General features: G+C 36.2%; 1 protein-coding gene, 1 non-coding gene and 1 pseudogene across 2 annotated transcripts in view; 1 reads left to right on the top strand and 2 right to left on the bottom strand.

Annotated features, from left to right (window-relative positions):
• Positions 1-5122: 5122 nt before the first annotated feature.
• On the bottom strand, positions 5123-11399 carry LOC118349413 (annotated as a pseudogene).
• Positions 11396-11502, top strand: LOC118349497. The gene has a single exon (XR_004802454.1). It is a non-coding gene; the product is annotated as a small nucleolar RNA R71 (small nucleolar RNA).
• Positions 11503-13324: 1822 nt separating this feature from the next.
• Positions 13325-13513, bottom strand: part of LOC118349412 (potassium channel KAT3-like) — a 1888-nt gene continuing 1699 nt past the window's right edge. The window contains exon 3 of the mRNA XM_035693821.1: positions 13325-13511. Coding sequence (XP_035549714.1) covers positions 13325-13511 — 187 coding nt within the window. The remainder of the gene's footprint in view (positions 13512-13513) is intronic.

Here is a 13513-nt window from a genome sequence, read left to right as displayed (position 1 = left end):
GTTGTCTCGGGGTTATTAATTTCCAGGGCCGCTCGCTCATTTTCCCTTTTCGTTGTGAGTCTTTTTAGTTTTATACAACATATATACATGTATGTGCAACGAATTGTATGTGTTATGGATTATAACGATGGATTACAATTTCGGATAAACATGTTCATTTATTTAACAATTTATTCTACAAAATGTTGGTATCTTCTGCAAGAATGAATTATCATTGAGAAGTATAATTAAGATTTGCCAGGTTAGCTGAAAGATCTACTTTATTTTGTAGGAAATGCAATTCTTTTTTCTTTTTTGCATGTCTTCCATTAGTAATTCTGAGAGCCATGATGCCAGAAATTTGGGATTTTTATTTATTATTTTATCAACAATAGAGATGGGTCTCTGTGTAATTAGCTACCATTCGTAGATATATGAACATATAATAGAACAAGCCTGATGGTACAAATGGCTATTAGGGACAGCTTGGCATGAGCTATTGGTCGACTTGGTTTTAAAAGTCTATAAACTTCTATAAGTGAAAATTGGTTTCTCACTCTAGATATTGGAAGTGAGAACCCCCTTATTGAGTTTTTATTTGCTCTTTTGTTTTTAATTTTTAATTTTAATTTGAGCCTGACGAGAGGGATTCTTTTTTTCTTGGTAGGAACTAAATAGGTGGGAAGTGGTTTTAATGAATTGAACGAGATGGAGTTGATAATGTTGACCTTGTTGCCCTAAGCACCCCAAAATGATTGATCATATTCATTTTCCTAAATATCTTAGAAATCTTCTTATTCAGATATTTTGGCTCAAATCTTTAGAATTAGGAATACGATTTCAATCTTGTGTACAAAATGAATAGCTATGGTATTTGACTTCAATCTTAACTAACTATAATCCTAGCTTCCTTGATAACTTAAACTTTTTACTGGCAGAGGAGCAGTGTTTTTTTTTTTTGTGATATATTTTTGCAAATTCTATCATTACTAGTGAAGATGCTTGCGAGTAGGTACTAGTACTACTTCTGGAATTACTAGTGAAGGTACTAGCGAAGATGCTTGCATGTAACTGGAATATATGGATTCCTTCTTTTGATCAATGCTCTGATCTTTTCCTGTGTTGTAGGTACTTGAATAGACAGTTGGTTCTGCATGCCAGTGCTATATCTTATGGCATTCAAATGCCATTCTTATCTTCATGGAGAGTATTGGGAGTACTTTAAGGGTGTTTTCAATTAGATGGGTTCCAAAACGGTCCTGCTCTTTGGACAAAGGGCTCTTGCTTTTTATTATGAACTCATAAAAGATTTTTTTTTTTTATAAGCACCGGGTGTCCAAGAAAAAAGTCCCGACTAATCCCAGGGGTGCACAGACCCTTGGCTAGGAGTATGAACTCATACATACAAGTTTCGTAATATATTATTGCAAATTCTATCATTGGCTACTATTCGTTTGACTTTATTGGTAAATTTTAAGTTAGATATTCAACAACAGTGCAAGGTTTTGGAAGTAAATGCAATGTTGGTTTTCCAATTTGATATATTTCGATCTCTGACAGTTTTGTAATATGTTGGTTCAAGTTTGAGCACTAACAATTTTGTAAGATGTTGGTTTTCCAATATACGTTGGTTCAAGTTTGACCACTGGCAGTTTTGTATAAACTTGGTTTTCCAATTTGATATAATAAAAGTTGATATTCTACCATTTTTATATGTTGAACGGATGAAGGAAGTTTGACCACTGGTAGTTTACAAATGTTGACATTTAATTGTAAATTGTTGGGAAAGAAATTGTGAATGTTGACATTCAATCTAAATATTCAGAATTTGAAATTTGCACCGGATGTGATAATGGATTGGACTGAGTATATTTTCCATAGCATCCTCAATAATGTAATGATAAAAAACATCCTCACTGCCCAGTTTAATTTCCATGCCATACCAGAAATTGTCATACCATACCATACCATACCAGAAATTGCATACACAAATCCATCAATAATTTCCCTACATAAAAGTTGCATCCAAGTGTCCGACTGTGCCCATACCACCATGAATAATACAACATATGCCTGCTAGTGCCATGTAATGGCTGAAAGTTAGTTAGGCAGTTAGTTAATAAAGAGAGATTAGTCGAGAGTGTTGAGGGGTTTAAACGGGGAGTTTCATCTTTAATGAAACGGTGAGTTTTGTTTAGTGTAAGGTGAATAACGGTTTTAACTGAAATAGGTTTAAGGCGGTGAGTTTGTTACATTCCAATACGGGGCGTTTTGATCACTCGAGTATTATAAATACTGAGTGCATTGTAATTACTGATATGCATAAGAATCAATAAGGCAATTGTCTGGAGGTTGGAGGTTCCGAGAATACCTCTTCCGAGAATCAAGAAGGGATTCTTGGGTTTTTTCTCAATTGCGTTCCTGTTCTTCTCTCTGAATTGATGTTCTTATACTCTGTTGTCTAAGTTCTGGGTAAATTCACTAGTTTACCCATAACAATTGGTATCAGTACTAATCGATCCTGTGATGGCAGAAGGCAAGCGTGGAGCTCTGAAAAATCAGCAAGATGGATCCCAGAAGCAGCAAGAAATGGTTCATAGACAGTTGGAGAACCATCAACAATGCATTACTGCAATGTCAACAAGGTTAGAACAAGTTTATGATATGTTACGATCTTTGGTTGAGTCTTCTAGTGTCAATACAAATGAACCTAGAGGTCATGAAGATAGGGCTATCCAGAGAAGCTTTCGTTTGGATTTTCCACGTTTTAGTGGATGTGATCCTGTTGGATGAGTTTTTAAAGCTAATCAATACTTTGATTTTTATCAAACACCATTTCATCAAAAATTAATGGTGGCCTCATATTATATGGAGGGTGAGGCATTAGTTTGGTATCATTTAACTCAGGTCAGTTCAATTCTTGGGAGTCATTGGTTATGGCAATGCAAGTGAGATTTGGGCCATCTGCATATGATGACCCAATGGAGGCATTAACCAAGTTAAAACAGACCACATCTGTTGCTGTGTATAAGTCATAGTTTGAAGCCTTGACAAATAGGTTGATAGGCTTGTCTGAGAAGCATTTGCTTAGCTGTTTTGTGAGTGGCCTGAAAGATGAAATCAGATTACCTGTGAAGATGTTCAATCCAGTGAATCTTGGGGCTGCTTTTGGATTGGCAAAAATCCAAGAAGAGTACTTGTCAACTTTTAAAAAACCATGGAGAGGTGTTTCAGCAATGAGTGAATCTATGTTGGAAGGCAACAGATTCCAGAAACCTCCCATAGCAGTTAAGAGGATTTTTTCTTCACAAATGGATGAAAAAATGAAGAAAGGGTTATGTTATCATTGTGATGAAAAATGGAACCCTACGCATATATGTAAGGCTCCCAAAGTGTATCTGTTACATGTTGAGGATACTGTTGGTAATACCTTAGAAATACAGGAGGTGGGAGATGAGACTCTAGTGACCAATGAACAATTGGTGACAGAAGAAGAAGAAGGGCTGGAGGTGTCTATTAATGCAATATCTGGCTGCTCTAACAATAATGCCATGAAGTTGTTGGGAAGGATTGGAAGTTGTGTGGTTGAAATTTTAGTGGACTCGGGGAGTTCACATAATTTTTTGGATCCATTGGTGGTACAAGCAGCAAAACTTAAAGTACATGATGATTTGAAGTTACAAGTGAGAGTAGCTAATGGTGACAAGTTGGTAAGCAGTGGCAGCTGTGAAGAAATCATCAAGGTTCAAGACTCAAAGTTTAGAATTCCATTTCATGTGTTAGCCTTGGGTGGTTGTGACATAGTATTGGGGGTTCAATGGCTAAAGACCTTGGGGCTAATCTGTTGGGATTTTAATTCCATGTTTATGAGTTTTACAGTGGTGATCAGCTTTTAATTTCGACTTCCAAGCGTAGAAGCTGTCAAAGTAATACAAGGGTAAATCCCAAGATCGAATTCACAGGGACAATGAGAATTTAGCAAACATTTCATTTTCGCAAGACCACATATTACCGTTTGGAGTGACACGAAAATTTAAAATAATCAGCAAAGAGAAATAAATTCCTAAACTTAACCACCAACAATATTAACACCTAAATGTGGATATTTACTAAGGGAGTGTAGAGTGAATTATGAGTGAAATTGTCGGGACGTTCAAGCATAAGCAAAGCTGAAAATAAAAGAGAATCTATTTTTCTAAAATTGCTAAGATTAAAGGGATTTAAAGAAATCGTATGGAAGTTGACTTAAACTTGTAAGAAACAATTAAACAAACACTTGGGATGCAATTTTCACCCACTAATTTGATGATGGATTTACTTCTCTTTTTATTTTCTCTCGACCATTTTCTCATTCCTAGAAATCATAGTCGGATAATATAACAATGAACCACAATTTTATTTTAATAAAACTACTTGATAAATTATATAACAATCATAGAAAATGAAAGAAAATTATTAAAGTCATGTTACTTGTTCAAGTATCAATTGTGCCTTTACGTCAACAATTGATCTAAACCAAGAACAAAGAACTCTAATATTTTCTAGATGCACATTGAGATATAATCCATCAAGTTAATCATCAAAAGCACTAAATATTGAAGTAAATCTAATCTCAAATAGTCACGGGTTACTCATTGAATCCCAAGCTAAAAATCTAGCCTATCATCTCTAGATTAACAAAATGCTCAAGAAAATTAAAATCTAACATCATCATATACTGTTTCAAATGAAATTCACTGAATAAAAATATACTGTATCAATCAGATATGCTGAAATTCAAAACCCAAAAACATACAAACTTGCAGAAAAATAAATTGAACTGGAAAAATAAATTGAAGAGGAAGATGAACATTGTGCGAAAATAAAACTGAAGGAAGAAAAAAAACTGTGCGGAAAAACTATAAAATTAAAACTGCTCCTCCCCGGCGCACGAAAATAATTTTCGTTTTATACCCTCTCTTTGCGCACGCCTCAGCACGCTTTTCCTATCAACCCCACCATGCCGTTTCACCTTTTCCTGCTGTGCGTTTTGACGTGCGGTCGAGGTTCGTGCGTCCCGGCGCTTCACGTTCACGTTCGTGCTGCGCGTTTCGTGCGTCCTTGCGTTTCATACGTGCGTCTCCTGCTGCTGTGCGTTTCAAGTTCAGCCCCAGCACATGCTTCCGCGTTTCATCCCTCTGCTGCGCGTTTTGACTTGCTGCAGCTGTGCGTTTTGCTCAGCACCAAATTCTCTCCAGCCAATAGTTTCAACCCGCGTTTCACTCTCCATCTCTTGCGTTTTGAACCAGCCTGCAGTGCGCACGCAGCTCCTGCAACATAAGTAAATTATCAGAATAAAATTTGGAATATTAATCAGAATTTAACATTGAGTCAAGTATTAAAAATCAATACATAATTAAGTGCTTAATTCATTTTTTATTAAATAATTCATTCACTTAAGCAGCTTTATCATGTAATTTTTATCACTTTATCACACCCCCCAACTAGCTTTTTGCTAGTCTCTAGCAAATAATGCGATAAAAATATTGTGGAATTCAAGAGTGAGCTACTAAATTCAAAAATCTCTACAAAAGATCAATCATAGTGAAATCATGGGCATTAGAATATAGACAAGTCAAATTTTAGCTCAACACAAAAGCTTATAAAATTCTCAAGAGTTCAAACAAGGGAAATGTACTTAAGCTGGAGATCTTTGAGTGCACCAAGTGTGTGAACAGATTTCCATTTGTTGGTTTCAAGATCTCTCACAATAGTTTCAACCTAGCAACATTTTTTCAAGAAAGACCAAAAGGTCTTCACTCCAATTCAAAACCATTACGTTGGCGGCTTTCACGCTATCACACTTTGAAAGACCCATTTTTTTTTTAACAGATCCCGGTGATAGGTAGCCTTTTCCAATGTACATGCTTTTTTTTTTTTTTGCATGATCTCTAGCTTGTCCCTTTTCTAATGTACTTTTGCAACCTTTTTTTTTTTTTTTTTAATTTTCATCACACTTTTCCTAAGCCATTAAGATATGGTTCATTGTAGTTCTTGCTAGTTGCTTAGAAGAAACCACTGATTGTCGTCAAACAAACCACAAAAAGTATCTGTTTGTGTCAATTAAGGTCATCAATCAATAGCTTTGAAGTAACTTTCCCAAGTTTGAGTTGATAAGACATATCATAAGGTCAAGTGTCAAACTTAAAACTAACCAATGAGAATTAGTGTAGCCCAAAACTGCAACTATCTGATCTTAAGTAGAGAAGTGTGAAAATAGTAGCTTGGTAGCAACAAAAAAATCAGACCCCACAATAATTAATCCTGAGAGACTAATGGTAGAAGGCTCTCCTTACCCCCCAACTAAAAATGAGCAGTGTCCTCAATGCAAATCATGAATACAACAAAGCATGAAAGAAAATAGGGCCGAAGGAAAATACCTGAGATGGCTGAAAGGATTGTGAACGTAAAAATGAAACCATAAATGAATAAACAGTGCTGAACCTGAAAAGATATACTAAAGAAAAAGAAAAAGAAAGAAAGAACAAAACATAGAACTGAAACAAATAAAAGCAGAAAAATAAAAGGGAAAGAAAGAGAAAAAGAAAAAGAAAAATAATTAAAACAAAACAACAATGAGTTAAGAACCATGAGAATAAATGGGATCTTCCAAAGGAATAGAAGTATCCTCATGTGAAAGTTTTGGCAAAAAATGTTTAAGTCGTTGGCCATTAACTTTGAAAGTGTTTCCATTTTGAGGATTAGTAATCTCAACAGCTCCATATGGAAACACAGTCTTAACTACATAAGGCCCACTCCACCTCGATCTTAATTTGCCTGGAAATAGATGGAGGCGGGAATTGTAAAGTAAGACTTGCTCATTGGGCTCAAAACTCTTTCTTTGGATGTGCTTGTCATGTAATACCTTCATGCGTTCCTTTGACAATTTAGAATTGTCATATGCATCTCGCCTAAGCTCATCCAATTCTGAAATCTGAAATTTTCTCACAGAACCAGCATGGTCAATAGAAAAATTAAATTGTTTAACAGCCCAATATGCCTTATGTTCAAGCTCTACGGGAAGGTGACATGCCTTTCCATAGACCAAGCGATAAGGAGACATGTTAAGAGAGGTTTTAAAGGCTGTCCTATAAGCCCAAAGCGCATCAGTAAGCCTTAAAGACCAATCTTTTCTGTTGGGGTTGACTGTTTTTTCTAAGATGTGCTTAAGTTCCCTATTAGCTAATTCAGCTTGCCCATTCGTTTGCGGGTGATATGGAGTGGAAACTTTATGGTGTATACCATATTTTTTCATGAGGGCAGCAAATGGTTTGTTGCAAAAATGAGTTCCATTATCACTAATGATAGCTCTAGGCATGCCAAATCTAGCAAAAATGTTTTCTTTCAAAAACTTAAGCACAATCTTATGGTCATTTGTTTTACATGGAATGGCTTCAACCCATTTAGAAACATAATCAACAGCCACGAGGATATACAAATAACCAAAAGAAGATGGAAATGGCCCCATAAAATCAATCCCCCAACAATCAAAAATCTCAATGACCAAAATGGGTTGTAAAGGCATCATATTTCTCTTAGTGACTGTGCCTAGTTTTTGACATGGCTCACAAGTTTTGCAAAAATTATACGCATCCTTAAACATATGTGGCCAATAAAACCCACTTTGTAAAATTTTTGCAACAGTTTTATTTGCAGAAAAATGCCCCCCACAAGCCTCATTATGACAAAAAGAAAGAACAGCTTGTATCTCATGATCAGGCACACATTTCCTTATGATTTGGTCAGAACAATATTTAAACAAGTAAGGATCGTCATAAAAGAATGACTTTACCTCATGCTTGAATTTCCGCATGTCTTGAGGACTCCAATGGGGTGGAGTTTGTCCTGTCACCAAAAAATTAACTATGTCAGCAAACCAAGGCAAATTTTCAACTGACATTAATTGTTCATCAGGAAAAGAGTCAAGGATAGGGTTAGTGTGATCCTTTTCAGCAAATGTAAGCCGAGACAAGTGGTCGGCAACTAAGTTTTCAGCACCCTTCTTGTCTTTGATGATAAGGTCAAATTCTTGGAGAAGAAGAATCCATCGGATTAAACGTGGTTTAGCATCCTTCTTTGACAATAAATACTTTAACGCTGCATGGTCAGTGAAAACAACCACAGGAGAACCAAGAATATAAGTTCGAAACTTGTCTAATGCAAAAACTACAGCAAGCAATTCCTTTTCTGTGGTAGAATAATTTCTTTGGGCTCCATTTAAAGTTTTACTTGCATAAGAAATGACATGTGGGAACTTATTTATACGCTGTCCAAGAACAGCTCCTATGGCTACATCACTAGCATCACACATTATCTCAAAAGGAATAGACCAAACAGGGGGCTGCATGATAGGAGCTGTGGTGAGCAAAATTTTCAGCTTATCAAAAGCATCTTGACAAGAAGAGGTCCATTCAAAAGCAACATCATGCATAAGTAACTCACACAAAGGCTTAGAGATAGAACTAAAATTTTGAATGAATCTCCTATAAAACCCAGCATGCCCAAGAAATGATCTGATTTCTTTTACTGTTTTGGGTATAGGAAGCTTGGAAATAAGTTCAATTTTAGCTTTATCAACTTCAATACCTCGTGATGAGACTATGTGACCCAGAACTATGCCTTGTTGAACCATGAAATGACACTTTTCCCAATTGAGAAGCAAATGCTTCTCTTCACACCTGGCTAAAACAGCTTGTAAATTAGTCAAACATGCATCAAAAGAACTGCCAAACACTGAAAAATCATCCATGAATATTTCCAAACAGTTTTCAATCATGTCACTGAAAATACTAAGCATACATCTTTGAAAAGTAGCAGGTGCATTACATAGTCCAAAAGGCATTCTTCTAAATGCAAAAGTGCCAAACGGGCAAGTAAAAGTTGTTTTCTCTTGATCTTCGGGTGCTATTTCTATTTGGTAAAAACCAGAATATCCATCAAGAAAGCAATAGAAATCATGACCCGCAACTTTTCTAGCACTTGATCAAGAAATGGCAAAGGGAAATGATCTTTCCTAGTGGCGGCATTCAACTTCCTATAATCTATACACATTCGCCAACCAGTAGAAATCCTAGTAGGAATTAATTCATCTTTCTCATTTTTCACAATGGTAAGCCCAGATTTTTTTGGAATTACATGAATGGGACTTACCCACTTGCTGTCCGCAATAGGGTAGATGATTCCCACGTCAAGTAATTTTAAAATCTCTGTTTTTACCACCTCTTTCATGGTAGGATTTAATCTCCTTTGCATCTCCCTAGAAACTTTAGCATTTTCCTCTAAGTAAATCCTATGAGTGCACACAAGAGGATTTATACCTTTTATATCTGCTATTGTCCACCCAATGGCACCTTTGTGTTGCTTTAAGACTTCCATCAATTTGCCTTCTTGATCATGAGAGAGTTGGGCTGAAATCACCACTGGAAAGGTGCTGTCCGGTCCCAGAAATGCATATTTCAAGTCACTTGGCAATGGTTTCAGCTCTAGTGTGGGGATTTCATTTGCTGAAGGCTTCAAACTTGCTGTCAATGGTGGGAGTTGCTCAATCTTTGGTCTCCATTTAGTCTCCAATTTATTTTCTGCATTAAAAACATGAGAAACATCAATGGGGGTGTCGTCAGTGAGAAGTTCACAAAAATTTTCTAACTCAAACAGCAGGTTAGTGGGTTGATATGCCAAATAAGTCTCCTCCTCAAGGATGCTTTCCAACAGATTCACTTCTTGTACATCTTCCAAGTCTTGAGGTTGCCTACAAATATTGAAAATATTTAGTTCAAGAGTCATGTTCCCAAAACTCAGCTTTAAAACACCACTCCTACAATTTATTAATGCATTTGAAGTAGCAAGAAAAGGTCTCCCAAGAATCACAGGTGCTTGAAAAGAAGATTTTGGTGTCAAGTGAACATCCAACACAACAAAATCAACGGGATAAAAGAATTTATCCACTTGAACCAAAACATCCTCAACAACTCCTTTTGGCATTTTAATAGACCTATCTGCTAGTTGTAAAATTATAGGAGTTGGTTTTAATTCACCCAAACCAAGTTGCTCATAAACATTATACGGCAGCAAATTCACACTTGAACCTAGATCTAACAATGCTTGACCAATTTTTGAACTTCCTATAACACAAGCAATTGTTGGTGAACCGGGATCTTTATATTTTGGTGGAGTATTACTCTGAATTATGGCACTGACCTGCTCCGTAAGAAAAGCTTTCTTTTGCACATTTAATTTTCTTTTAACTGTACACAAATCTTTTAGAAACTTAGCATATGCAGGAATTTGTTGAATAGCATCCAACAAAGGGATATTAATCCTAACATTTTTGAATATTTCTAAAATTTCAGCTTGGTGTTTGTCTTTGTGCAGAGAAACCAATCTTTGAGGAAAAGGAGCAGGTACAAGACATGAAATATTTTCAGTTTCAGTTTCATTTTGTTCAAACTCACCATTTTCAGCCTCATTTAGTACAAGTTTAGAGACCTTACCAGCCTTGTCTGAACCTTGAGCTGGAATGTTCACCACCTTACCATTTCTCAAAGTAGTGACCGCCTTCACTTGCCTCACATTTGAACTCTCAACCGCTCCTTGTGGTGGCTGACTTTGTGGGTTGGGTTGAGGTTGTGCAGGAAGTTTTCCTTTCTCTTGAGAACTCCAAGCCGTAGTCATCTTTGTAAGTGTGCTCCGAATGTCATTTATCGCTTGAGAGTTTTGATTGTTGATTGTTGCTTGACCTTGCATAAATTGCTGCAAGGTGTTTGACAATTGATGCATCGTCTCCTCAAGACCCTTCTTTTGCATTGGAGGTGCTTGAATTGCGAGTTGAGAGGGTCCTGGAGCCAAGGCTGCTGGAGCTAATTGCTGGTCATTCCTCCACCCAAAATTTGGGTGGTTTCTCCATCCTGGATTATAAGAATTAGAATAAGGACCAGAATATGGTTTTTGTATCATATTTACAGCATTAGATTGGTCCAACAATACCTCTTTGAATGCGGGGATCGTGGGACACTCATTAGTTGCATGCCCATGATCCTCACATATGCCACACTTCTCTAAATTTTTATGGACAGCATGCACTTCATTTACCTTTTTCAATTCCATAGCTTCCATTTTTCTAGACAACAAGGTTAACTTAGCACGCAAATCATCATCTTCTTTTAAAGTGTATTTTCCATGACCAGACTCAATTTGCCTAGACCTATCATGCACATCAGCTGTGTCCCAAGATTGAGCATTTTCAGCAAGGTAATCAAAATATTCAAATGCTTCCTCAGGCTCTTTGTCAAAAAATTCTCCATTACACATGGTTTGTACAAATTGGCGCATTTTAGGTGTCAAACTTTCATAAAAAAAACTTATCAAACGCCAATTTTCATAACCATGATGAGGACAAGCATTTAAAAGATCCTTGAACCTTTCCCAACTTTGATAAAAAGTTTCAGAATCTTTTTGGGTAAAGTTCATGATTTGTCTTTTAAGTGCATTTGTCCTATGTATTGGAAAAAATTTCTTCAAAAATTCAGTTTGCATTTCCTGCCATGTGCCTATAGATCTAGGTCTTAATGCATTTAACCATGTTTTAGCCTTATCTTTCAAGGAAAATGGAAACAACTTTAGTCTAATAACCTCCTCAGTGCATGTTGGGTCCATGAATGTAGAACAAACCTCTTCAAATTCTTTGATATGAAGGTACGGATTCTCTGAATCCATGCCATGAAAATGTGGAATTAATGGAATCATTCCAGGTTTGAAATTAAAGACATTTGCATTCAAAGGTAGGATTATGCATGAGGGGGTACTAGTTCTGACGGGTTGTAAATAATCTCTAAGTGTCCTATTCTGATTCACTACTTCCCGATCATGATTCTCATTTTCAGCCATGGTACTATTAGTGTCAGAAGATGACTCAAAAGAAAGTGATGCTGAGGTAAAATATGCTTGTGATTCTGTCCTAACCAACCGAGAAGTTTGGTCCCTAGTCCAACCAGTCATACAAATAAGAACAGAAAATAAAAGTATATGCAAGACAAACAACAACAAAACAAAGAAAAAAATAAAATAAAAATAAAATAAAGAAAAAAATAAATTAAGAAAAATGTCACCCAAGTTGTGAAGAGGTTCACAACGCCACAAACGTCTTCTCAACAATATGAGAATGCTTTGCTAAACACCAGTTGTCCCCGGCAACGGCGCCAAAAACTTGATCAGCTTTTAATTTCGACTTCCAAGCGTAGAAGCTGTCAAAGTAATACAAGGGTAAATCCCAAGATCGAATTCACAGGGACAATGAGAATTTAGCAAACATTTCATTTTCGCAAGACCACATATTACCGTTTGGAGTGACACGAAAATTTAAAATAATCAGCAAAGAGAAATAAATTCCTAAACTTAACCACTAACAATATTTACACCTAAATGTGGATATTTACTAAGGGAGTGTAGAGTGAATTATGAGTGAAATTGTCGGGACGTTCAAGCATAAGCAAAGCTGAAAATAAAAGAGAATCTATTTTTCTAAAATTGCTAAGATTAAAGGGATTTAAAGAAATCGTATGGAAGTTGACTTAAACTTGTAAGAAACAATTAAACAAACACTTGGGATGCAATTTTCACCCACTAATTTGATGATGGATTTACTTCTCTTTTTATTTTCTCTCGACCATTTTCTCATTCCTAGAAATCATAGTCGGATAATATAACAATGAACCACAATTTTATTTTAAAACTACTTGATAAATTATATAACAATCATAGAAAATGAAAGAAAATTATTAAAGTCATGTTACTTGTTCAAGTATCAATTGTGCCTTTACGTCAACAATTGATCTAAACCAAGAACAAAGAACTCTAATATTTTCTAGATGCACATTGAGATATAATCCATCAAGTTAATCATCAAAAGCACTAAATATTGAAGTAAATCTAATCTCAAATAGTCACGGGTTACTCATTGAATCCCAAGCTAAAAATCTAGCCTATCATCTCTAGATTAACAAAATGCTCAAGAAAATTAAAATCTAACATCATCATATACTGTTTCAAATGAAATTCACTGAATAAAAATATACTGTATCAATCAGATATGCTGAAATTCAAAACCCAAAAACATACAAACTTGCAGAAAAATAAATTGAACTGGAAAAATAAATTGAAGAGGAAGATGAACATTGTGCGAAAATAAAACTGAAGGAAGAAAAAAAACTGTGCGGAAAAACTATAAAATTAAAACTGCTCCTCCCCGGCGCACGAAAATAATTTTCGTTTTATACCCTCTCTTTGCGCACGCCTCAGCACGCTTTTCCTATCAACCCCACCATGCCGTTTCACCTTTTCCTGCTGTGCGTTTTGACGTGCGGTCGAGGTTCGTGCGTCCCGGCGCTTCACGTTCACGTTCGTGCTGCGCGTTTCGTGCGTCCTTGCGTTTCATACGTGCGTCTCCTGCTGCTGTGCGTTTCAAGTTCAGCCCCAGCACATGCTTCCGCGTTTCATCCCT

The sequence above is a fragment of the Juglans regia genome, chromosome 9 (genome assembly GCF_001411555.2).
Source record: "Juglans regia cultivar Chandler chromosome 9, Walnut 2.0, whole genome shotgun sequence".
Classification (NCBI taxonomy): domain Eukaryota; kingdom Viridiplantae; phylum Streptophyta; class Magnoliopsida; order Fagales; family Juglandaceae; genus Juglans; species Juglans regia.
This window is presented reverse-complemented; position numbering and strand designations above follow the sequence as displayed.